The following is a 25519-nucleotide window of genomic DNA, read 5'->3' on the forward strand; positions in this document are numbered from 1 at the left end:
TGAACTCTCCTTCCCCTCCAGCGGCAGCGATGTGACAGGAACAAGCAGCAGCAGAATGAGCAAACAGGGAGAGCCGAAATTGGCTTTTAAGAGCGAACCTGCCGCCGCATGCATATCATGGAGAGCCAGCGGTTTAAGGCCGCGTACTGTAGCGAGGCTCGATGTGAAAGCTGAAACAAAACAAGTCTGTTTGTTGGAGTGGTGTGCGCAGAAAAATCACCCATCAGCAATTCAGCTGACAAAATCTAAAAGTCTAGTTTAAAATCATCAGCAGGAAGAAGGCAGAGGTCAGAGGTGATAACGTGAACTGAGAAAACAGAGGAGGGATGAGGAGATGTTTAGGAGGGTTTTCCTTTGATTCTTTAGCCGTTAGCGCTCATGGAGAAGAAAAGCATGTATGAAATATGACTAAATTTATCTCACAAAACTCTGTAGTGCAGGATTTATGTCTGAAATTAAGGCAGAAGCATGCAGTTTTGGCATTAGCGCACTTTCTTTGTAGCTGTTAGCATTGTTTTCCTGTAATCCTGGCTGGAATGCTAACTTTGGCTAACTGATGCTAAACAGAAATTCCTGTTATGTGGAGGAAAGAAGATTCAGGTGCAGATGAGAGTAAGAAAATCTTACAGTGGAATTCTTTTATTAAGTAGTATACAGTTCCTGTAAAAAAAAAAAAAAAAAAGTATTCACCCTGCTTGGAAGTTTAAATAGTTTTTTTTAAAAAATACAAAAAATTGTCCTGTAATGAGCAAAACACATAAAATCAACTGAAAATACTTTCTTGAAAAATAGTATTTCCAGATAAAAATGCGCCAAAAGGTGTTTGCAGAAGTGAATGTAAAGTTTTAAATAACCAGTAATTTAAGGAAGGGGTGTCAAACATGTGACCCGCAGGCCGAAACCGGCCCTCCAGAGGGTGCAATCCGGCCCGCCGTACGACTTTGTAAAAATTCCAGACAAGACATTAACTGCAGATTGTAAATTAATAAAACTATAATTTTAAAATCATTTCTAGACCATGAAAAGTTGTTTTGATCATAAAGTAAAATACTAGATTGTTCATTGTTCTTTTGTCATTTTGTGTCTTATTCTGTAATATTTTGTCTTGTTTTTGTTGTTTTTTCTTTTTTTGTCGTTTGTGTCATGTTTTTGTTGTTTTGTGTTTCCTTTTTATCTCGCTTGTGTCGTTTGTTCATTCTTTTGTCGCTTTCTGTCTCACTTTTGTCATTTTGTGTCTCCTTTTTAAAATATTTTGTCTTGTTTGTGTTGTTTTTTGTCAGACTTTTGTCGATTTGATCTTAAAGTAAAATACTTTATTGTACAGTTCTAGATACCTGTGACTAAATGTTTTGTTCCTTTGTAGACACTCTGTGATCTGGAAGTTGTCATGTGGAAATGATAAACTGAGGAACAATATTGTTGAAATTCAACTTAATTTTCTGAAGAAATTTCAGGTTGTTCATGATGTGTAAAAAATCAATTCCTTTAACAGAAAAATTTTCAGAATGTACTTTTTTGCAGTAAAACAAAGGAAACATTTGGAGTTGTGGTTATTTATGGGTTATTATGCTGTGATTTTACTGGTCACTGGAGATGAAATTGGGCTGAATGTGGAACCTGAACTAAGATGAGTTTGACACCCCTGAGTTAAGGCATTCTACAGATGCTGGGAGTTTGAAAAAGGTTGAAATGCCTCTTTAAAAAATTTAACAAAAAACACTAGAACCACGACAATGGACAACAAAAAGAGTTGATTTTCTGTAGAAATTTTTTTAAAAACTTCTCCTGTAATGAGCAAAACACATAAAATCAACTGAAAATACAATCAAAAAGTTAACTTAAAATGAACAAAAGGAGAATAAACTAATTTTCTCACTCATTATTTGACTACTTTCTTAAAATAGTATTCCCAGATAAGTGTGGAAAATGTGCCAAAAGCTGTTACAAGCAGAAGTGAATGTGAAGTTTTAAATAACCACTAATTTAAGGCATTCCAGGGATGCTGGCTGTTTGAAAAAGTGCAGAAAATTGTCATTATTTCCAATTTCCTTCAGCCTGAGGAGTGTTTTTAAGCAGCTGTTTGCTGCAACGAGACCCTCCGAGGCTCCTTCGCCACGTCATTTACATCCTCAAACTGCTTTTTAATTGATTTCACAGCAATCGGCGGGTGAAGCTGGAGCATTAAGGAACACAAATTAAGATCATTACGCTGAATTTCGCTCCTTTTTTCAGCATTCTAGCTGTGCAGACGGTGATTTATGGTTCGCAGTGCATCTTCACTTCCTGCCGTCGCTGGTTTTTATCACATCTGACTTCATCGGCCTCGTCGCTCAGAAATAAACAGCAGCCGGTTGTGCAGATTAAGACTTCAGACTTCCAGATAAGAGTGTGAGCTGAGTGGAGGATGCAGATAAAGCAGGGAGGCAAGTTTTTAATCTCTAACGTGAGTGGTTTTTTTTGCAGGTTTCCACAGAGGCGGCTCCGCTTGTACAAAGTGACGCTCAGACTTTCACCATCGGAGTTTTACCTCAAACCCCAGGATTCCCTCAGCTGGCACCAGAGTGCGACCTTCAGATCACAGTGAGCGGTTTAAAAATGAAAAATCATGGAAAAATGTTGTGTTTGTTTGCCGATATCCATCCACAGAGACCAAATATATAAGTATAAATAGGAATAATGAATGAAAAATGTCCAGTTTGTCAAATAACGTGGGGTTCTTTACACATAATCACATATATTTCATCACTGAATCTTTTACAAGGTCCAGTAATTTCACATTAAAGTCAAGTATTTATCCCTCATGTCGTCCTGCGGGTCAAAATTAACCCGTTAAAAAGTTGGAAAATGTGGAAAAAAATATATTTTCACAGTGAAACTTCAAATTTTTTAACATTTTTTGGTGGAAAAAAGAAATGTTAAAAATGGTTCTTAACCCTCCTGTTGTCTTCATTTATGGGAACCAAAAAAATATTGTTTCTTTGTCTGAAAAAAATCCAAAACTTCAGCAAAAAAATTCCCCAAATTTACAAAAATTTGCAAAACCTTCACGAAGAAAATTCCAATAATTCCTCAAAAGTTTCCCTTAAAAGTTTTTATTTTTAAAAAATCCCCCAAATTTGGCAAGAAAATTCTTGTAAATATTTTCAAAAAATGAGTAAAAATCTTCTAAATAATCCTAAAAATATCTAAAGTGATTCCATATATATCAGTAAAACTTCTAATATTTTCTTTAAGAACATTCATAAAAAATCTACCAAAATCCAGTGAATTTCACTGGATTTTGGTTGATTTTTTGTGTGTTCTTAAGAAACATTTTTAACATTTCTATTTTCCACCAAAAAATGTTTAAAGATTTTCCAAAAATGTTGAAAATGTGGACATCAGAAGTTTCACTGTGAAAATATATATATTTTTTGTGAATGTTTTTCACCCTCATGTCGTCCTGTGGGTCAAAATTGACCCGTTTTAAAGTTTGAAAATGTGGGGGAAAAAAAAATATTTTCACAGTGAAACTTCTGATGTCCACATTTTCAACATTTTTGGAAAATCTTTAAACATTTTTTGGTGGAAAAAAATGTTAAAAATGTTTCTTTCTTCAGCGAATTTCGCTGGATTTTGGTTGATTTTTATGTGAATGTTCTTAAAGAAAATATTAGAAGTTTTACAGATATATATGGAATCACTTCAGATATTTTTAGAATTTTTTGGGAAGATTTTTACTCATTTTTTGAAAATATTTACAAGAATTTTCTTGCCAAATTTGGGGGATTTTTTTTAAAATAAAACTTTTAAGGGAAACTTTTAAGGAATTATTGCAATTTTCTTCCTGAAGGTTTTGCAAATTTTCAGAAATTTGGGGAATTTTTTTGCTGAATTTTTGGATTTTTTCAGACAAGGAAACAATATTTTTTGGTGCCCCTAAATGAGGACAGCAGGAGGGTTAAAGTAAATCAGACTTACCTTAGCTGGTTTAGATGTTGCCATTAACTTTTCAAATTTTTTTTATTTTTTTGAAAAATCATACATCAAATTGTATCTGTTCATTCACCATGTTTTAAAGCCACCACAGTACTGTATGTTTCTAAAACAAGTTTATTGTAAATGATTAAAACATTAAAATCACTGAGAAATAAAAAGGCTTTGAAAACATTTAAGTATTTTTTTTAATTCAAAGTGTTCATAAAGGAGGACCATTTGACTGAAAGTTGAATGAATGTAGTTCAGAATTTTCTTTAAATGTCCTGGAAAACATTTTATTTACTAAGAAATAGACATTTTCTGTGTTTTCTGTGTAGCTTTTCTTCAGTTTCAGTCTCAGCAGCTCCTGTTTTCTGTATGGATTCTTCAGTTTTAGCCTCGTTCTTGGTGTCAGAGTTTGTTTTTGATTTTTCTCTTCAGGCTCTGGAGGATCGAGTGACAGAATTAACTGCGTCAGCTTTGTCCTTCATCGATGCCGAGACGCCGAATGAGAAGCTCATCTACAACATCACCAAACCACTGCCGCCCGGACAAGGTCAGAAACTTTTAAATAGAAACTCCTAAAACCTGAAGTGGGGGTCATGAAAGTGTTGTTAATTATCAAAACAGCAAAAAAATACACAAAACAACCAAAGCAGGCACAAAATGACATATAACAGATGCAAAATGTCCAAAATTTAATGCAAAGCAGACACTAAACAACAAAAACAGGTGCAAAACAACTGAAAGACTTACACAAAATGACCAAAAACAGACATAAAATTATGAAAAACAGACATAAAACAACCTAAAACAGACATAAAACAACCAACAGCAAGCATAGAATGACCTAAAACCAGCAAAAAATTACCAACAACAGACATAAAACAATCAAAACCAGACATAAAATGGCCTAAAACAGACACAAAATGACCAAAACAGACAGAAAACGACCTAAAACAATCAAAAGCAGGCACAAAACGACATATAACAGATGCAGTATGTCTCTGAATAGATGCAAAACAACTGGAAAAACAGACACAAAGCAACCAAAAACAGACACAAAATTACCAAAAACAGAAAACAATGAAAAACAGACGTAAACAACCTAAAACAGACAAAAAAAAACGACCTAAACCCGACATAAAACGAGCAACAGACATAAAATGACCAAAAACAGACACGAAACGACCAAAAACAGACTTAAAACGATGAAAAACGACCAAAAACAGACATAAAATGACCTAAAACAGACGCACCTGAACACGGAGCTGAAGTGGGAGAAATGAAAGTTAATTATCACTAAAGTGGTCGTCACGATCCACAGTTTTGCTGCTCAGTGAGTCGAACCAGAATCTTAAATGTAACTTTTCCCTGGTTTGGAGCAGAAACCTCCTCCATCGGCCTCCAGAAATCATTTCATCTCTGGACTTTACAAGAAGCGTTTCCTCTTTCTGCTGAATTTAATGTGGCCTTCACAGACAGTAATTTCAGCTTTGCCCCATCTGTCAGAAATACTGCATCGTTTTCAAGCTCTCCGGGGGAAAAAAAACTACTCACAATTGGTCGTATTCATCAACTAATGGGCTGATAAATTTGTGTGGAGGAGGAAGAGCATCAGTCCAATTACTCCAACAAAAATAGATGAAAAGTTTCACGCAAACATCCGTCAGAAGCAGAAATAATAATCTCAGTTCTTGAATTAAACCACAGCGGCTGCAGAGTTTCTTTTTTTCTTATTGCAAAGCAGATAATAACTTCAGAATGAGAAACACACAGTAAAAAGAGTTGGGATAAAATGCAAGTTATGACAGTAAAAAAAGATTTAAAAGAAAAAAACTACAAAAAATGAGAATCCTCTGACTTCTCCCAAGTGGAATCTGGTGATTTAGATGGTTAAATTTGACTCTGAAGTGGCACCAAAACACTGGAGGTGAATGGAAATTAGTTTATGGTGCAACAGCTACAGTGTGATCTCTGGGTTTGACTGGACAAAGCCTCCCTCTGCTCACAAATCCCAAATCATCCACTGGGAATACTGATCAAAAAAGAGCTCAATTGAGTGATTTTGGTCATTTCTAACTGTGAGAAAGTGAAAAAACTAAGTAGAAAGAGTCATATATTCTTAAATTTGATGGAAAAGCAGTCACAAAGTGACCTTAAACATATGCAAAACAACATAAAGTGACCTAAAACAGACATAAAATTACCTACAACAGACAAAAAATGAAATAAAACAACCTAAAACAGGCACAAAATGACCAAAATTTGATGCAAAGCAGACACAAAGTGACCTTAAACATAGGCAAAACAACAAATACAGATACAAAACTACCAAAGACAGACATAAAACAACCTAAAACAGACACAAAATGACCAAAATTTGATGCAAAGCAGACACAAAGTGACCTTAAACATAGGCAAAACAACAAATACAGATGCAAAACTACCAAAGACAGACATAAAACAACCTAAAACAGACACAAAATGACCAAAATTTGATGCAAGGCAGACAAAAAGTTACCTTCAAGATATGCAAAACAACTAAAACAAATGCAAAACGTCTGAGAATAGATGCAAAACAGCTTAAAAACAGACAAAAAATGACCAAAAACAGACACAAAACCACCAAGAACAGACATAAAATGACCAAAAACAGACATGAAAGGACCAAAAAAGACACAAAACAACCAAAAACAGGCAAAACAACCAAAAACAGACACAAAATGACCAATAATGGACATAAAACAACCAAAAACAGACACAAAATGACCTGAGACAGACATAAAATGACCTAAAACAGACATAAAACTACCAAAAACAGACATGAAAGGACCAAAAATACACAAAAGGACCAAAAACAGACATAAAAGGACCAAAAATGGACACAAAACAACCAATAACAGACATAAAAGGACCAAAAATAGACACAAAAAGACCAACAATAGACACAAAAGGACCAAAAAAAGACACAAAAGAACCAAAATACACAAAATTACCAAAAATAGACATAAAAGGACCAAAAATGGACATAAAATGACCAAAAACAGATGCACAACATCAAAATAAATACAAAACGACCCCAAGGTTAAGCCCTGACCTTGGTATAGTCATGACACTGTGAGATTTACCGTCCACACAATAATCTCATCTGCACAGCTCAGAGCAGTTTATCACATCTGAAGGCAGGTTGGTTAATTAGTTAATCTGCTGCTGGTTAAATGCTGTGTTTCGGTCGTATCTGTTGGAGTGTTTCTCATTAGTTCTGCCTCCAGAGACGGACTCAGACTGAATCTCCGGCTGTTTGTTTTCAGGAGCCATCGAGCATCGGGACCGACCGTACGTACCGGCGAAGCATTTCACTCAGGCCGACGTCAACAACGGGAAGATCGTTTACCGACCGCCGCCGGCTCCGTCACACCTGCAGGAGCTCTACCAGTACTCCTTCATAGGTGAGATCTGCACTGAAATACTCACATAAATCCTAACCTGACATAAATTATACCATATATACACACCGACACCCCAATAGACTTCATGTAAGCAGCAGATTTTGCATAAAAAACACCCCAAATATGAGTTTTACCTGGTTGATTGTTGGTAAAATATGACAGAAATATCATCAAAAGTCAACAAAATGGCAGAAATTGGACTTCCTTTGTCACTAATAAGTCTTGATTGCAAAAAATGAAGACACACTTCTTTGTAAAAATGAACAAAACCTTTAATAAATGGGAAAATATCTATATTAAGGTAAAAACAGGTGTAATCAATGCAGTCGATACAGTCACTGGAAGTAGTCCTACTGTGCAGTGCTACTCTCCTCCCAGTGCTCCTGCAACACTTGTAAAGCTCTCTGGAAGTTGCGTCATGTAAACATGTATCATCTTCAATGAATGCTGAATCTCCTAAACTGTCAAAGCTTGAGTTTTACTTTGAGAAAGAGGAAGAGGAAGCACTACTTTAGCACGTAGAGCGAGTGGAGAGCAGCGATTGTGTTTTTTTGGCCAAAGAAAAACCCTTACTAATCACCACACTGCAACTGGAAGCACTCAAATTAGGTTGTTTACGCCAAAAGTTCCACTTCAGTTACAGTAGAATTCTATTAGTTTAAGTATTTCAGTTGTGTTTAGTTCAAATTTTGATTGTTAATGGATAGCATTGTGGAGGTTTAGCTAGTAAAGGGGCACCATGACAAAGACTTCCAGAGCAGTTAATGACCTTCAACCAGCACTTAATACACACTTCAAGTATTATAGATTAGCTGTAGTACATGTTTTTTCCATCTTACTAAAGGGGTATGCAGTTTTATGTTGACAAAACAGAAATTGCATCATATTGTGGGAGTTTAGCTAGTAAAGGGGCACCATGACAAAGAATTCTGTAGCAATTAATGACCTCCGACCAGCACTTTAGGTTTAATTGGGAGATCAAGCTTTTCTGTTTTGCCATTGATTCAATCGGAGTCATTTAATATGTAGTTTTTGCCAATAACTGACACCTTTTTCCGAGTATTGTTAGCTTTAGTACCTGTTTTTTCCACCAGGTGGAGCCTTTATAGTGGGGGGTATGCAATTTTGTGTTGGCAAACAGATTGAATTGTATTGTGGGAGTTTAGGTAGTAAAGGGGTACCATGACAAAGACTTCTGTGGTGGTTAATGACCTCTGACCAGCAATATCAGCATGTAGCCCACAAAAAATGTGGAATTTATATTAAAAATGAATCAGTTACTGAAATATGTTGCTCCACGCATTAAGTAAATTGTTGCGGGTCACAGCGGACGTAAAGGATCAAAATTATATTTTTGAGTTTTAAAAAAATCGGCCAAAATCCTTATCAAATCTAACTTAAAATAAGTAAAGTATTTAGCCTTTAGATATATTTTGCTACGTTTAAGGAGTGAACTGTTTTGATTTTTTTTTAGCTTGTTTAGCTCAATTTTTTGGAGCACATTTGTTTAAATTTACAGATAATTTAAGGAACTAAGGCTAACATTAAGTCAACATTTCCGCTACATAGCTTGGAGCTAAACCCAGACAAGCTCTGAAAAGGATTAATAAAATGCTAAAATTAATTCTAAAACAAACAATGGAAAGAAACCAGAGCTGGACGGTGTTTTGTCGTTTGTTAAAATCAGTAAGAAGCCAAGCTGCTGGACTTAGATTTCTGCCAGAAAAGAGGTAGTTGCAGTTGTCAAACCTGGAAAAAATAAGTGCATTGATTACACCTAAAACAGACATAAAACCATGAAAAACAGACACAAAACAACCTAAAACAGACAAAAACGACCTAAAACAGACCTAAAAGGACCAAAAACAGACACAAAGCGACTGACACAAAACAACCAAATCTGATGCAAAGCAGACACAAGGTGACTTAAAACATACACAAAATTACCAAAATTGTCTGATGAATGTAAAATTTCTATGTTTTCTGGACAGTTCCTTCACCACAGTAGACCAGGATTTGTTTTACAAAAGGAATTCTGCCCAGTTGCTGGTAAAGTTTAGTTAACATCTGCAAAAACTGTTGATGTTTTCTGTCGTAGACTGTGAATCCTGGGTCGTATTTATGTAGATATTTAACTGCAGAGCTCTGCACAATAAACCTGGCGAGGAGTCGAAGTGTTTTAGAGACAATCTGAGGGCGGCTGAGATGTTTTCAAAGCAAATCTGAGCCTCTTTTAAGAAACCAGCGTTCCAAAAGAACATAATCCGAGATCAAAGCTGACTTAAGTTTCTCTTAATCTGGGTTTTTGTGGTGCTCCGGTGGAAGCTTTGCATCGTTAAATCGTCCTCGGTTCAGTCTTTATGCCCTGTCAGCGCTGCCCCAACCCACAGTTTTTTACTTTTATCACCTCACAGCTCTAACAGTTTCCTTTTTCTTTTAAACTCCAACAGGACTGCCGGAGTCGCTGAGCGTTTATTTCACAGGTAAACCCTCCATCTTCCCTTCTAGAGGAGGAAACCAACCCGTCTTCCTCTCTTCTCCTGGCTTTTCTCTCCATCCTCGTTTTTCCCTCCAGGCTTGGTTCTCTCTCAGCCATCTTTCCTCTAATCATCATCACCTCTTCCTCACACTTTCACCTCAAATTATCCTCCATCCATCACATCCTCCAGCTTTGTCAGCAGAGGATGAATCCGACGTGTCACATGCTGCCTTCCTCCTTCCCTCAGCTTCCACGGTTTCTTCTCTGCATTTTTTCCCACCATCTCCCAAGTTTTTCCTTATTAAAACATGTCAAAATTGCACCATTTATCAGTAAGAATCCACAGATTTTCAGCTTTCTGACATATGGTTCCCCCAAAATCACTTTATTCTACGTGTCTCAGTTAGGAATAAGCCAAAAAATAAATGTGTAAGTGCTGTAAAAGAGAGGACTAAAAGTCAAAAACACACACATGATCCAGGATTTTAGCTTTCAGTGTTTATTGCAAGACTTTCAGCTTCTGAAACCCCAAACCGATGTATTTTTCCAGGATTTTTTAAAAAGAAAATATGCAAAAAACATAAAGAGTTGCTGGCTTTTCAACCTTTCAATGGTCCTTGAATTAGTCGTGTTATGTGGGGAAATAATCAAATAAAAGCTTAAAATTGTGATAACTTTATTCATTGTTTTCCATTTCAAAATCTTGCAAATTCTGTAAACATAAACCAGCAAAATAAATAAACTCTGCACTACTCAGTGCAGATGAGAAGCCATGACTGACTCAGCTGCGACCAACAGTCATGTAATTAAAATTCAGGGACTTTTTAGCTGAATTTTAGTCCATAAAAACAAATTAGAGAGACCTACTGGATGAATCAAATAAATGCAGCTCGGCTCAGAAACAGTGAACAGAGGAGCAAGTAGTTGGAGATACATTCAGCATGGTGAAACATCTTCTACTGGTGATGAGCAGAGTACAGAGGAAAAGTCTGGAGAGGCTGGAAACATGGAAATAGTTTAATATCTGCAGTATGTAAAGATAAAACGACCACAAAAGAGACACAAAACAACACAAATGAGACACAAAATCATAGAAACAGGACAAATCAAAACAAATTAATTTAAAAAACAACAAAAAACAGACACAAAAAGGCCCAGATAACACACAACTTGTCAAAAATGAGGCAGAAAACACCAAAAATGGGACACAAAGTGACCATAAAGAAGGAAAACAGTGTCCCTGATGCATGAAATGGTCAAAACTAGACAAAATCTGACAAAATCGAGACACAAAATGACAAAAAATGAGACAAATGACATGAAACAAAACAAGAGATAAAAAATTAGACAAAAAAGTTACAAAGCAACAAAAAAGTGGATAAACGACAAAAACGAGACAAAAAATGACAAAAACGAGAAACAAAACGACAAAAATAAGACAAACAACACAAGGGAGAAAAAAGCAAACACAAAAAGACAAAAATGAGAAACAAAACAACAAAAATGAGCCAAAATGACAAAAGTCAGACAAAAAAAGCCAAAATACAACAAAAACAAGACAAAATGTTGCAAAAAATGAGACACAAAATGACAAAAATGAGAAACAAACGACATGAAACAAAATACAAACACAAAACGACGAATAAAGCAAAACACAAAATGAAAAAAAATTAGACAAAAACCCCAGTCGAGACAAAAAGGAAACGCAAAACGGCAAAAACGACAAAAGGCAGACAAAAAAAAGGAAAAAATATGACTAAAATGAGACACAAAACGACAAAGAACAATGAACAATCTAGTATTTTCCTTTATGATCAAAACTTGTCAAGGTCTAGAAATTATTTTAAATTTACAGTTTTACTAATTTATAATTTGCAGTTAATGTCTTCTCTGTAATTTTTCCATTTTGAGGGTTAAATTTACTTCCTCTTTTCCTTCCTTTCTCGTCCAATCAAAGCTCTTCTTCCTACGTTTCATTCATTCTCTTCCTTTTTTATCTTCACCATAAATGCCTCTCTGGATTTTCCTCCCGGCCTCTTCCTTCTTTTTATTCTCTTTTATCTCTTCCTCAGTTCTGAACTTAATCTCCTCCTCTTTGTTTCTCCACTCTAAATCTCTTTTTCTTCACTCCTCTACTTCCTCCTCCATTTTTTTTGATCGTTCTCGTCTAAATCTCCCCGTCGAACTTTAACCTGCAGATTAAACCGAGTCTGTTCTGTTGGCTGGACGTGTGATGAAGAAAACTGGAGAGGTTTTAGAGGAAATGTGTGTTTTTAAGGCTTTTACCTCCATCCGTCCTGCTGCAGCTCCCACTTTAAGCTGAACGATGACTTCTGTTGGAGGAAAGTTCAACTAAATAATCAGGAATCAGTTGTTGTCCTGCAGCAGAGGCCATAAAGTTCATTCAATAATAGCTTTATACAAAAAACATTACAGTAAAACACTGATTTTTGCAGGTAAATGAACATAAAATATCACAAAATATAATAAAAAGGGAGTCTTAAGGGATTCTAAAGAGGAAAAGATTTTTTTTTCTCCATTGCACATAGAAATGCTGCACTTTAATGAGCCTAATTATTGATTAATTGATCTTTTTTAAATAACTAATCATCAGTGCAAGATTTTCAGCTTTTCTCTTTATGGAATTATTCATTTTTGGAGAGAAAAAGAAGCATTTTTAAGACCCATCTTGGGATATTTGCAGCTATTTTTTCACAGTTTTCTGACATTTAATCAAATAGTTAATCAGATATTTAACAACTTGTTACTGTAAAAGAGCAAAGCACAGAAAAAAATATAGAAAGTGAGCAAATAAAGCCAAATTTTTCAAAATCTGTCCTCTGTAGTTCTTAAAATGAAGCTGTTTGTGGAGAAAAATGACTAATCGGCTTGAATTTATGGTATCTAACCAAATAAAATCACTTGATTAATCAGATTTTAACAGATGACTCAGAATCTTACTGTAAAACAGGAAAATACAGAAAAAAATGTTTTTTTTAAAGCTTTTTTATATTTAATTTTGCAGTATTCAGTTTCACAAGCCCAGTTGGAAAATACTCAATTTCAAAAATCACTCATTTTTTTCTCTCGCTCCCATTTCTTTTTTTTCATTTTGAAGCTCTACTTAGAACCTTCTTCAGATCCAAAAGAGAAAAATGCAATTTCTTGCTATTTTTCAACTGGTCTTAAGATTTTGATCTGGAGTGTATATGAACTAAAAACAGAAAAAGAGCCACAAACCTGCAGAAAAACTCAAAATTTCGAATATGCAAGCTGCAAATTGTGTTGTTGGCAAACATGTCGTGCAAAATCACACAAATACAGACGTGTTCTGTGCAGCAGATGCTACATTCCAGTTAAAATATCTAATAAAACAAGGTAAAAACAAACTTTGTCCATCTGTGCTGGCTACAGTAAACAGGTCAGCAGAGGAACCATGTGTGGGCTGTAAAATAAACTGAACTCAGAGTTTCTGTTCCGTTTGCTGCTCATGTTTTCATGCATAATTAAACGTTTGGACCCAGAAATCCGACAGAAACGTCACGAAGAGAAGAAAACATCTCGCTGTAATTCATAATCATGTATGTGGTGCGTTTTTTCTGCAGAAACTGAGCCTGAAATCTGAAGAAATGCTTCTGTAGCTGGAGTGACTCATCATCTGTAGGCTTTAAAGAAGTTTAAAGATCCCGTTGTGGAGCAGAATGACTAATCAGCCTGGATTTATATCAGTTAGGGAGAATTTAAAGGCTAACATTTGCTTTAAAGCACAATATCTGTTAGACTTTATTCTTTATTCTCTCTGTAAATAAGATTTCTTTTACAAAAAATCCACTTTTGCTGGTGATAATCAAAATAGATAGAGTTAATAAGAGCAAAAATCCAACAGATCTCTCTGGAATCATGTACAAATGGTGAAATAACGCCAGAGTTAGACTGTTTTTGCTGCAGTTTAGGAGAGAAAATGAGCAATAAAAGCCAGAAAATATCCAAAAACCTAATTTTTCACCCAACAAAAAAGCTGTTTAAAGAGAAAAGCCACAAATCTGATTGAATTTCTATCAGTTATAAAGAATTCAAAGGCTTTTATTTGAATTAAAATATCAGTCACTGTTGAAAAAGCAAAATATCCCATTGACTTTGTCCTGCAGCTGTGAAATTAAAAACTAGAAATAATGAATTGGATGTTTCTGCAAAAATCCACATTTTTCAGAACGTGCACAAGTCTGTAAATATTAAACTGCTAAAAACACATTTTACTTGTGAATTCCCTAGTCATTTTAGCATCTTTTGTGTCAGTTTTGTGTCTTTTTTTTATTATTGTAGCATCTTTTACGCCAGTTTGTGTTTTTTTGTGTCATTTCTGTTTTTCTGGGTTATTTTTCTTGGCATTTCAGCATCTTTTGTGTCAGTTTTGTGTCTTTTTTTGTCATTTTAGCGTCTTTTGTGTCAGTTTTGTATTAATTTTGTGTAATTCTTGTGTCGTTGTATCATCTTATAGTGTCATTTCTGTCTTTGTGTGTCAATTTTACATAATTCTTGTGCCATTTGAGCATCTTTTGTGTAATTTTCATGTGTTTTTTGTGTCATTTTAGCTTTTTTGTGTCAATTTTCTATAATTCTTGTGTCATTTTAGCTTCTTTTAATGTCATTTCTGACTTTTTGTGTTAGTTTTCTATAATTTGTGTGTCATTTTAGCATCTTTTGTGTCAAATTTGTGTCTTTTTTCTGTCCTTTTAGCATCTTTTGTATCAGTTTTGTATAACTCTTGTGTTGTTTTAGCATCTTTTTGTTTCATTTCTGTCTTTTAGGATGATTTTCCTTGATAATTTATCACATTTTCCACCAGAATAAAGCAGGAAAATGCACTGAACTAGCTGTAGTACAGTGTTATAAAGACTATTTTTTGCTCTGTCTTTGTTAATCGATGCTTCGTCTCCTTCAATCTGGAACTGATAATTGGATTTTATCACTTTTTCTCACAAGCTGGTTTATTTTTAAGTCGTGTGTTAATGCAAAGTGACAAGTTGAGCTGTGAACTCTTGATTTTTATCATTTTTCTTATGACTGCTTCTGTTTTTCTGTTAAAACCTTCAGTATCTGAGGTTTTTGTGCTTGTTTTAGCTCATCGGATTGATTTCCTGTGTGTGTTTTCTGTCTGTTCATCTCCGTTTGCGTTTCGTTTGCAGTGTCGGATGGAGAATACACGACTCCTGAGCTGGACTTTGCCGTCCTGCTGCTGTCCAACCACCACCAGCCGCCAGTGTTTCAGGTCCTGGACCCGCTGCTGGAGGTCAGCCGGGGAGGTCAAGCGTCCATCGGTAGGAAACAAACACACAAACACGACCGATTTCATGAAATTCTGGCGCAGCTTCGACTGAATTTGTTGCGTTTGCAGGAGGTCAGCAGCTGGCGGTGAGCGACGCCGACACGGCTCCGGACGAGTTGGAGTTTGAGTTGGTGGAAGCTCCGATCCACGGAGAGCTGATCAGGACCGACAGCAAGACAAACACCCGCATGGCTAATGGTAAAATATTAATAATAGCCATCTAAACCCCAAGACAATCAGGTTATCTTTAAAAAATCGGCTAGATTAGAACATTTATCGGCGCTACCAACTAAAAAAACAGACACAATAGGTGGATTTTCAACTTTCTGACAGTCCTTGAACTAATCATGAATGGAAAAAAAGAAATTTTAATAAAACAAACATTCTGAATTGTGATTTCAGATTCTTAAATGGGAATATTTTCTGTTTTCTTTCGTCTATGACTGTAATCTGAATATCTTCAGATTGACATTCTCAAACAAGACATTTGAGGACGTCATCTTGAGCTTTGATTTATATTTTCACTATTTTCACCTTTTACTGACAATTTTTCACCATTTTCTGACCATTTTCAGCATTTTGATTTAACCCCTAAAAACTCATCTCTATGTGTCAAACTTACATATTTAGAGCACAAAAAAAGGGACTGTTAAAATTATGCAAATAATATCCATCTAGACCCCAAGAAAATCGTTATCTTTAAAACATCATTCAAATTTGACTATTTATATGTGTCACCAATTGTAAAAACAGACACAATAGGTGGTTTTCAAGTTTCCGACAGTCCTTGAACTAAACATGAGTGAAAAACAAAGAAAATTTAAACAAAAAAACATACTGATTTGTGGGAAAAGACTGGCTTTGTGGGATGATTTTTAAATAGGAGTTTATGGGAGTCAGGATTTTTTGCAGCCAGCAACTAGTGGCACGTAGTGGTATTGCACGCCTCTTTTTGTAGGCTTACAATAAGACTGTTTATAGATAATGTTGTGGCAAAAAATGACAAATCAGCTTGAATTTGTGTCCTCACCGACTCTCACAACTTCTTTTCTAGCTACGAAACTTCCCCTTAGTTGGTCTGAATATAATCAAAGACTCCTTTTCTGATCTTCTCTGTCTCTTCAGGTGACATCTTCACCTTCAGCGACGTCACTCGTAACGTTCTGCTCTACCGACACGCCGGCCTCTCCGCCCAGGACGACGCCATCACCTTCTCTGTCAGCGATGGCATCTCCATGGCGACCACGGTGGTGCAGGTGGCGGTGCTGGGCGCCGGCGGCGACGGGCCTCAGAGGGACCCGGCGGCGACGCTGTCGCTGGAGGTTGGAGAGAAGAGCAGCTCCATGATCAGACGCTCCAACCTGGCCTACACCGTGAGTGGAAACACTTCACTGGAGGTTTTAATAAATACAAGACAGGTCAGATACCTGCAACGATTAAACGTTTATTAGAACTTAAAAATTCTTTGATTCCACCTTCTTAAATGTAAATATTTTCTGGTTTTCTGGTTTCTGTATGACAGTAATCTGGATATTTTTGGCTTGACATCCTCAAAAAAGACATGTGAGGATGTCATCCTGGGCTTTGATCAACTACGATCACCTTTTTTTTTGACATTTTTCACCATTTTCAGACATTTTATAGACCAGACAACAACTTATTTGTTGGTTTAACCCCTATAAACTCACCTCTTTGCATGAAATATACATATTTACAAAACGAAAAGAAGAGCTAGAGTGCACTGCTTAATTTATAGCCTTTTATTGTACAAACAGAATAATGTTTCATGATGTTTTTTACCATTTTCTGATATTTCCCACCATTTTCTTGCAATTTTTTTGCGATTTCCCACCATTTTATTTAATTTTTCACCATTTTCTGCCTATTTTTTACAATTTTATGACAATTTTCACCATTTTCTGACTGTATTTCATAATTTTCTCAGACTTTTTCACCATTTTGTGACCTTTTTCTGATGCTGCACCATTTTCTGACATTTCCCACCATTTTCTTTCATTTTTCACCATTTTATGACAATTTTCGCCATTTTCTGACACATTTTCACAATTTTCTGACGTTATCCCAATTCTGACATTTTTCACTATTTTCTTTTTTAATCATTTTCTGACATTTCCCACAATTTTCAGTTATTTTTCATCATTTCCTGCCCATTTTTAATCATTTTATAACCAAACACTGACTATGTTACATCGTTTTCTGACATTTTCCCTTATTTTTTCTGATAATTTTTCACCATTTTCTGCCATTTGATTAAAAGGGACTTTCTGCATCAGACCTGTGGTTTTTCATTGTATGTCTGAATATTTCTTCTTTGTTGATCAGGACGACACGTCTCCAGACGACCAGATCCGTATCCAGCTGGTGTCGGTTCCGATGTACGGCATCCTGACCCGGAGCCAGTCGCAGCAGGAGCACCAGGAGCTGAGGGAGTATTCCTCTTTTACTATGGAGGACATCAACAAGAGCAGGATCAGGTACGAATGCCAACATCTGAACAAACTTAGCGGTTTACAGTTCTTCAAAACAACAATCCTCAGTTCAAGACAGTTTAATGAGCTTGTTCACAAGCTTTTAAAGCATTTCCATAAACTTGGATTCGACCTTTTTTGACTCCTCTTGGTGCTCTGTGATCACAACTGTATTTTTCTTCGTCTTTTTTTATATATCAAACCCCCAAAATGAAACCCCGCTGTGATGAACTACTCAGCTTCAAAGGCAAGACACTCTAAAATAAAAATAAAAAATCCCTCAAAAGCACATCCCTGCTTCCAGAGTTTCAGTTTAAATGCCACTTTGGAGGCTTATAAAAACCCAATATCAGCGTGAAACCTGCAGCTATCAACCAAAAATGACTTTCAAAAACCCTAAAGACTCGTCACTGCATAGACGATAAAGCTGACGAGGGTCTATGGGAGTCTGCAATAAAAATAAAGTTCTGTGAACAGCTCCCTCGTGGTGACAACTTTTTTAGGAACTACGGGAAGTAGAATGTCAAATAAAGGGGGAAAAAAACCTTTAGGCGTTTTCTGGGTTGGTTTAAAAGAAATTCTAATCTGGAGACTCCGCAGAGGTCTGTAGAACCATTAAAACCACTTATGGCAAAGTCAAGAGATGTTTGCAGGACAAGAGCGATGTGTTGTTGGTTAGCCTAAGTGCTCTAATAAAGGGGCTGCTTTTAAAGGGAGGAGGGAAAAAACTGTGGCGTTGATTCCACTTTGTGAAAGATAAAAGGCCATCGAGGGTTCTTCACATCGCATTGCAGTCGTCGTCTTCAACAATTTCCCTGATTGCGGCTCGAGATCATTTCCCCCCCTTTAGCATCAAACAGACAAGGACGCTAACAGCTCTCGGACTCATTTTGTTTTCCTTCAGCCTGATGTTTCTTTTCACAAGACGAGAGACATTTAACTGAAAGCCTGTGAGAAAACAAATGAATTAAGTGGAAATAATTCAATAGCCCTTTCCCCCCTCCTTTTCCATTACATCGAATGACTCAGCCTGTTGGTGTAAGCGAAGCCAATTAGCATAATGCTGATGTTACCTGCGAGTACTAGCGAGGCCCCTTATGAGTAGAAGGGAGCATAAATATTCATATGCTAACTGCTTTATTTCCATAATGCAGGCCGCGATTAGCCATCTCCGCAGGGCGAACTTCAGATTGTCTGGTGTTAGTTTTGTCTCCGTGGCAAAGGCTCATGCAAACAAGAGCTTGTTTTTATGAGGGCTGAATGGGATTAGAGGAGATTATACTGGTGTGGGTTTCAGTTTTATTAGTGCTTTGCTGGAGATTAGCAGCTATATCGTGGTGGGAGGGCTACAAGGAAAGCCGTCCTAAGTCCTCCGTCTATCCGGCAAGTAAACACATCATTAGGTGTCCATTAAAGGAGAATTAGTGAGTGGAACAAACAGTTTTATCTCTATCTGTTGACTTAACCCCGCAAAACTTATATCTGTGCATCAAACTTACATATTTAGAAAACAGCACAGTGATAATTCACAGCGTTTTATTGTGCAGAGTAATGTTCCATGACGTTTCAACAATTCCTGACATTTTTTAAACATTTTCTGACAATGCTTCATTATTTTCTGACATCTCCCACCATTTTCAGTTATTTTCCACCATTTTCCAACATTTCTCACCATTTTCTGACACCTTTTCACCATTTTCTAACAATCTTGGTGACATTTCCCACCATTTTCAGCTATTTTCCAATATTTTCTGACACTTCACCATTTTCCAACACTTTTTCACGATTTTCTAACCATCTTGGTGACATTTCCCACCATTTTCAGCTATTTTCCACCATTTTCAGCTATTTTCCACCATTTTCCGACAATTTTTTACCATTTTCTAACAACCTTGGTGACATTTCTCACCATTTTCTCTATGCATTAATCTTACATATTTAGAAGACAAAAATAGGGACTTTCCAACCTTTTATTTTACAGAATAATGCTTCATGATGTTTTTCACAATTTTCCGACAATATTATTCCATTTCCTGACATTTTTTTTACAATTTACTTATCATTTTTTCATCATTTTCTGACCATTTCTCACCATTTTATTACACATTTATGCCATTTAATGACATTTTGTAGACCAAACAGCAAGAAGTTAGTTTCTATATGTTGACTTAACCCCTACAAACTCATCTCTGTTTAGCAGCTGTATCGTGGTGGGAGGGCAACAGCGAAAGCCGTCCTAAGTCCTCCATCAATCCAACAAGTAAACACATCATTAGGTGTCCATTAAAGGAGAATTAGTGAGTCGAGCAAAACAGTTCTTAACAACAGAACAAATACGACCTCCAGTGTTTCCATCCACAGGTACATCACTTCATTAGAGACAGGAAGTCAGCCGGTGACTGACATCTTCCATTTTGTGGTTCATGATGGAGACAACAATCGCCTTGACAACCAGATGTGCACCATCACCATCACCTCCACACCAAGACAGCCACCAACGGTTACTGTACGCAGCGGCATCAAGGTAATAATACACCTAAATACATCCAGAAATATTAGATCTGTAAATTCACCTTCTGAGAACAATTTAGAAGCTCATACAAGCACAAAAACCAAACTCTTCATTTTTTAAATTGACCTCAAATCTAAATTTACAGTTTTTTAAACTGAATTGTGGTCAATTTAAATTGGCTTTTTTGAAAAACTTCCAAAAAAGAATCCTCTTATGTGTCAAAGTAGAAGCAAATTTCTGCAAAGACAAACAGAAATTGCAAAATAAGTGATTACAGAAGTTTTCACCTCCTTCAAAATGACTCGTTTAATTCAATACAACTGCAGCCAATTGGTTCTAGAAGTCACATATTTAGTAAAATAAAGATTATCTGAGGTCAGTGAATGAGTCTCAGTGATTGTACTGTAATGATTTCTGTATCTGGACGGTCCAGTCCCTGGTGAGTCAGGACTCCTGGATAGAACTACACCATGAAGACTAAAGAACACCGCAAGAAACTCTGAGAAAAGGTTGTTGAAAAGCATCAGTCAGGACGATACAAGAAAAAAAAATCCAAGTCTAAATGTTATTGAGAGGTCAATTAAATCCATCATTAAGAAATGGAAGGAATGTGGAACATGAATAAATCTGACTAGAGCAGGACGTCCTCAAAAACTGAGAGACTAGTGAGGGAGGCCACCAAGACAACTATGACTCGTCTGAAGGAGTTCCAGCTTCAGCAGCTGAGATGTTAGAGACTGTTCATCCAACAACCGTTGTCTGATCTTCACCAGTCAAAGCTTTATGACGGACAAAGAGAAAGACTCTGTTGGACAAAGTTCAAATTAAATCTGGACTAGAGTTCACCAGAAGACATGAGAAGACTCTGAAGTCACCTGGAAGAAGGTTCTTTGGTCTGAGGAGACCAGAATGGAGCTTTTTGGCCATTAAATTAGATACTTTGTTGGACAGCATCATGCTGTGAAGCATGGTGGTGGCATCATCATGATATGTAGCATGGTGGCGGCAGCATCACGTTTCTCAGAAGCAGGCTCTGCAAGGCTTGTAAAGGTAGAGGGTAAAACGAAAGCAGCAAAATATTGGAAATTTCTCAAGGACTTGATGCGGTCTCAGGAGAATCGAGACTTACTTTGACTTTAACCATCATAACTATGTTCCTAATCCTAAAGGCTGATTCCTTCTTTCCACTTGTCTGCAAATGTAAACCGTTTGTTGGTGCAGTGTCACAGAATTAGGTCGGACGGAGAGTTCCTGAGTGATTTTTATTTACAAACAGAACATGAAAGTATAATGAAGAGTCTTTGTAGTTTAGGGGAAGATTTTCAACAAATTATGACTAAGACTTTAACTAGGGAGCAGGGCAGGCCGGTGCTCATTGGTACTCAAAACAAACGCTCGTTATGTCGAAAGACTGTGTGAAGAGATTCCCTGTCATCCACAGCTTTAAAGTTTATCATTAAAACAAGTTGTAATTGAAGTCGTTGCTGCAGGAGGTGCTTTGATTTAGAGCTGCCTTCCATCAACAGAGGCCCAAACACAGCGGGAGGGGGGTTTAAATTCTCCACAAATCTCGTGTTACATCCGCCTACGGTGCTCGACACTCCTCAGGTATAATCACACCGACGGGCACATCTGAAACTAGCTGCTGTATTATAGTTAAAAAGTGCAAAGTCACGGCCTTTCAGATACATTCACTGTAGTCCCATTTTTTTTTTTTTTTGTGGTTGATATGAGGGGAAATGCAACCGACTACATACTGACATTTTTCACCATTTTCAGACCATTTTCTGACCATTTCCCCCATTTCTGACCATTTCCCACCATTTTCGGACCATTTCCACCATTTCTGACCATTTCTGACCATTTCCCACCATTTTCGGACCATTTCCACCATTTCTGACCATTTTCTGACCATTTCTACCATTTTCGGACCATTTTCCACCATTTTTTTTACCATTTTCCACCATTTTCTGACCATTTTCACCATTTTCTGGCAATCTTGGAGACATTTTTCACCATTTTCTGACATTTTGTAGACCAAACAACAACAAGTTCCTCACTATTTATTGATTTAACCCCTAAAAACTCGTCTATCTGCATCAAAATTAAGTATTTTGGAGAACAAGACGGAGGGACTGGAACACCCTGCTAAATTTATGACCTTTTATTGAACAAAGAGCTTTACAGTTTATCATTCATTAAAGTTGTAATTTCTAACTTCTCCAGAAATCCCATGCTACGTCCACCCACGGTGCTCGACACTCCTCAGGTATAATCGCACTGCAGTCAGATCTGAAACCAACAAAAAAGTGCAAAGTCACAGCCTTTGAGATACATAAACAGGAGTCCCGTATTGGTGTTTTATTGTGTTCAGTATGAGGGGAAATGCAACCGACTACCTATTGCAGTATGCGTGGAACTGCTTGTCTGGTCCACATCAGTCAGCACAACGGGATGCAGAAATCATGACTTGGCCTTGACCCAGTTCTTCATCCTACACCTTAAAATTGCCATTTAAAGTTGTGAGAAACAGCTGAAAGCTCCCCACAAACCATGAAATGCCCTCACACACGATGAATTTGAGCCATAACAGTTTCTGACAAAGACGGCAAAGCACAGACTGCACACAGTTTCCTATCCATTACCCTGCTCGCTCGCAAGAGACCGAAATCCTAAAATACTCTTTTTAGTTCCTTAAAGCAGCTGCTGTACTCGGAAACTGTCATTAACGAGACAAATGAAGCAGAAGGCGTTGTGGCACTCTGTCATATGCTGTCCATCCCTCAGCGTCGCACCAACCTTGTTCGTGAATATCTCAGCACTTAAGATGAGCATTCTTTTCCTATCAAAGAAAGCAAACTTTAGCAAAACTGAAAACCTACAGACATTACTTCAGTTATACACAAACATATAATCGGCAAACTGAATCCAACACAGATGAATCTTAGGACTTTTTTTTCTGACTTGCTTATCAAAATATCCAACGGATGTTTCCTCGGATGGTCAGTGAGTGTCATTTGCTATCCTTGTTTTTTCTCTGTCACTGCCTTCTTCTCCTTTGACAGTTATAAATGTGGAACATGTTACGAAGAGCTCTAGCCGTGGAGAGCACCTGGTGGAGGAGGGGTAGTAATGTCAGAACTAATGAAGGTTAAACTGGTATTTCGCTGAAGAGGCCACCTCGGGGAGCCGATGCTATATTAGCGCTGCAGAGCCACCCCTCCTGAAAGATATGAAGGGAAATCTCCAAGGTGTCTTCCTCGGAGGTCTTTCATATTCGGTTGCAGACAAAAAAAAGTGGAATAAAACTTTTATTTTCTAATATGTTCTCAAAAGACAGCACAGAGTGGGATTTCTCTGCGTCACTCTTTGATTTGTTTTGAGAAGTTAAGAGAAGCAACTCAAGGTCTACAAACCTCACAGTGAAGCAGAGAATATGAATTCAAAGTTTTTCTCAGGATTTGGATTCCCAGTTTTTGGTCTCTTAATTAACCTGCTCTACTCATTGAACAGTACATACATAATATATTCAAGTTTTCCTCAACAGATGCAGAGTTTGCAGAGAGTAGATGCACTATTGACTAGCTCCCATTGATGTTTCTGAAAGGCTGTGACTTTGCTCTTTTTACTGGATGCAGCAGCTAATTACAGACTGGCATTATTCCAAAGTGGACATAACACAGGATTTCTGGAGAAGTTAGAACTTCTTGCAACATTTGGGCTCTGCTGATAGAAATCACCTACAAATTGAAGCGTCTCCAGTGGCAACAACTACATTTCCAACTTCTCTGGCTGTGATTTTGTCCTTTTTACAGAATATATCGGGCTCATTTATTTCTTCTGACGAGGGTCAAACACAGTGGATGAATGCAGCACAGGATTTCTGGAGATGTTAGAACTTCCTACTGTGTCTGGGCTGCGACTTTAGTCTTTTTACAGATTTTATCAGCTATATACAGATCAGGTTTTGGCACTGTGTCAGTGAGTTTTCCTGTCAAGTGCAGAGCAAACTGGACATAGCGCAGGATTTCTGGAGAATTTAGAAGTTTTCGCTGCATTTGGGCTCTGCTGACAGAAAACACCTACAAATTGAAGCATCTCCATGGCAACAACTACAATTCCAACTTCTTTGGATGCGATTTTGCCCTTTTTATAGAATATATCAAGGCTCATTTCTTTCTTCTGATGAGGGTCGAACACAGTGGATGAATGCAGCACAGGATTTCTGGAGAAGTTAGAACTTCTAACTGTGTCTAGGCTGCGAATTTAGTCTTTTTACAGATTTTATCAGCTAGATAGAGATCAGGCTTTAGCACTGTGTCAGTGATTTTCTGTACAGAGCACAGTGAGCAAATGCAGCACAGGATACCTGGAGAATTTAGAACTTTGCATTGTGTTTAAGCACCATCAATGGAAAACGTGCAAATCAAAGCGCCTCCAGAGTTTTGCAATGACTACTTCACTTACAACTTATTAAAAGATGAATTACAAAGATGTGGATGAAACAGAATGTTCTTGCACTTTCTCTTCCCATACCAATCCGATACCTTTTTCTTGGATTATGCACACTTTAAGTATTGTAGGTTAGCTGCAGTACCTGGTTGCAACACTAGGTTAAGTCTCTAAATATTTAATACCATTGCAATCTGATGAGATGACCACTTGGACTATGGGCAGAGAGCATTGTGAAGGTTTAGCTAGCAAAGGGCACCATGACAAAGACCTATGTGATCCTTAATGACCTCCGACCAAAGCTTATGTGGTAAAATGAGCTTGGATCGACTGAGACAGTGTCCCCATGTCTCAATTGCATATAAGAACTAAAGCTTTCTGATTAATTCATTGAATAACAGGTACACTACCATTCAAAAGGTTTGGGTCACTTGGAAATATCTTTATTTTTGAAAGAAAAGCAATTTTTTCAATGACAGTAACATTAAATTAACCAGAAATACAATCTAGACATTGTTAATGTGGTAAATGACTATTCTAGCTGGAAACGGCTGATTTTTAATGGAATATCTACATAGGGGTACAGAGGGTCCTTGGTTTACGACCTCAGGCGTTTCGTCGTTACGTGGAACTGGTTATGTGGAACTAGTTGGCAAGCGGAGCGGATTAATACGTCGTCACGCAATGCTATAAGACGGCTTTGCTTACATTCGGCGGTTGTACGCCACCTTGGATTGTGCTACATTCGCCAAGTTTTTGCCCTTCCTAATGGCTCCCTAGCGTGATCAATGCAACATATTCTGTTATCTTCTTGTAAAATGATTCATACATGCATGAAAGTCATTGGTATTC

General features: G+C 37.1%; 1 protein-coding gene across 1 annotated transcript in view; it reads left to right on the top strand.

Annotated features, from left to right (window-relative positions):
* The window catches only part of fras1 (Fraser extracellular matrix complex subunit 1), a 263784-nt gene that overhangs the window by 159100 nt on the left and 79165 nt on the right, over window positions 1-25519 (top strand). The window contains exons 29-37 of the mRNA XM_055011340.1: window positions 2464-2580; window positions 4399-4513; window positions 7272-7409; window positions 9860-9892; window positions 15075-15206; window positions 15284-15412; window positions 16340-16587; window positions 17558-17709; window positions 20065-20227. Of these exons, the coding sequence (XP_054867315.1) occupies window positions 2464-2580; window positions 4399-4513; window positions 7272-7409; window positions 9860-9892; window positions 15075-15206; window positions 15284-15412; window positions 16340-16587; window positions 17558-17709; window positions 20065-20227 (1227 nt within the window). The remainder of the gene's footprint in view (window positions 1-2463; window positions 2581-4398; window positions 4514-7271; window positions 7410-9859; window positions 9893-15074; window positions 15207-15283; window positions 15413-16339; window positions 16588-17557; window positions 17710-20064; window positions 20228-25519) is intronic.

This window comes from Amphiprion ocellaris, chromosome 6, assembly GCF_022539595.1.
Source record: "Amphiprion ocellaris isolate individual 3 ecotype Okinawa chromosome 6, ASM2253959v1, whole genome shotgun sequence".
Taxonomy (NCBI): Eukaryota; Metazoa; Chordata; class Actinopteri; family Pomacentridae; genus Amphiprion; species Amphiprion ocellaris.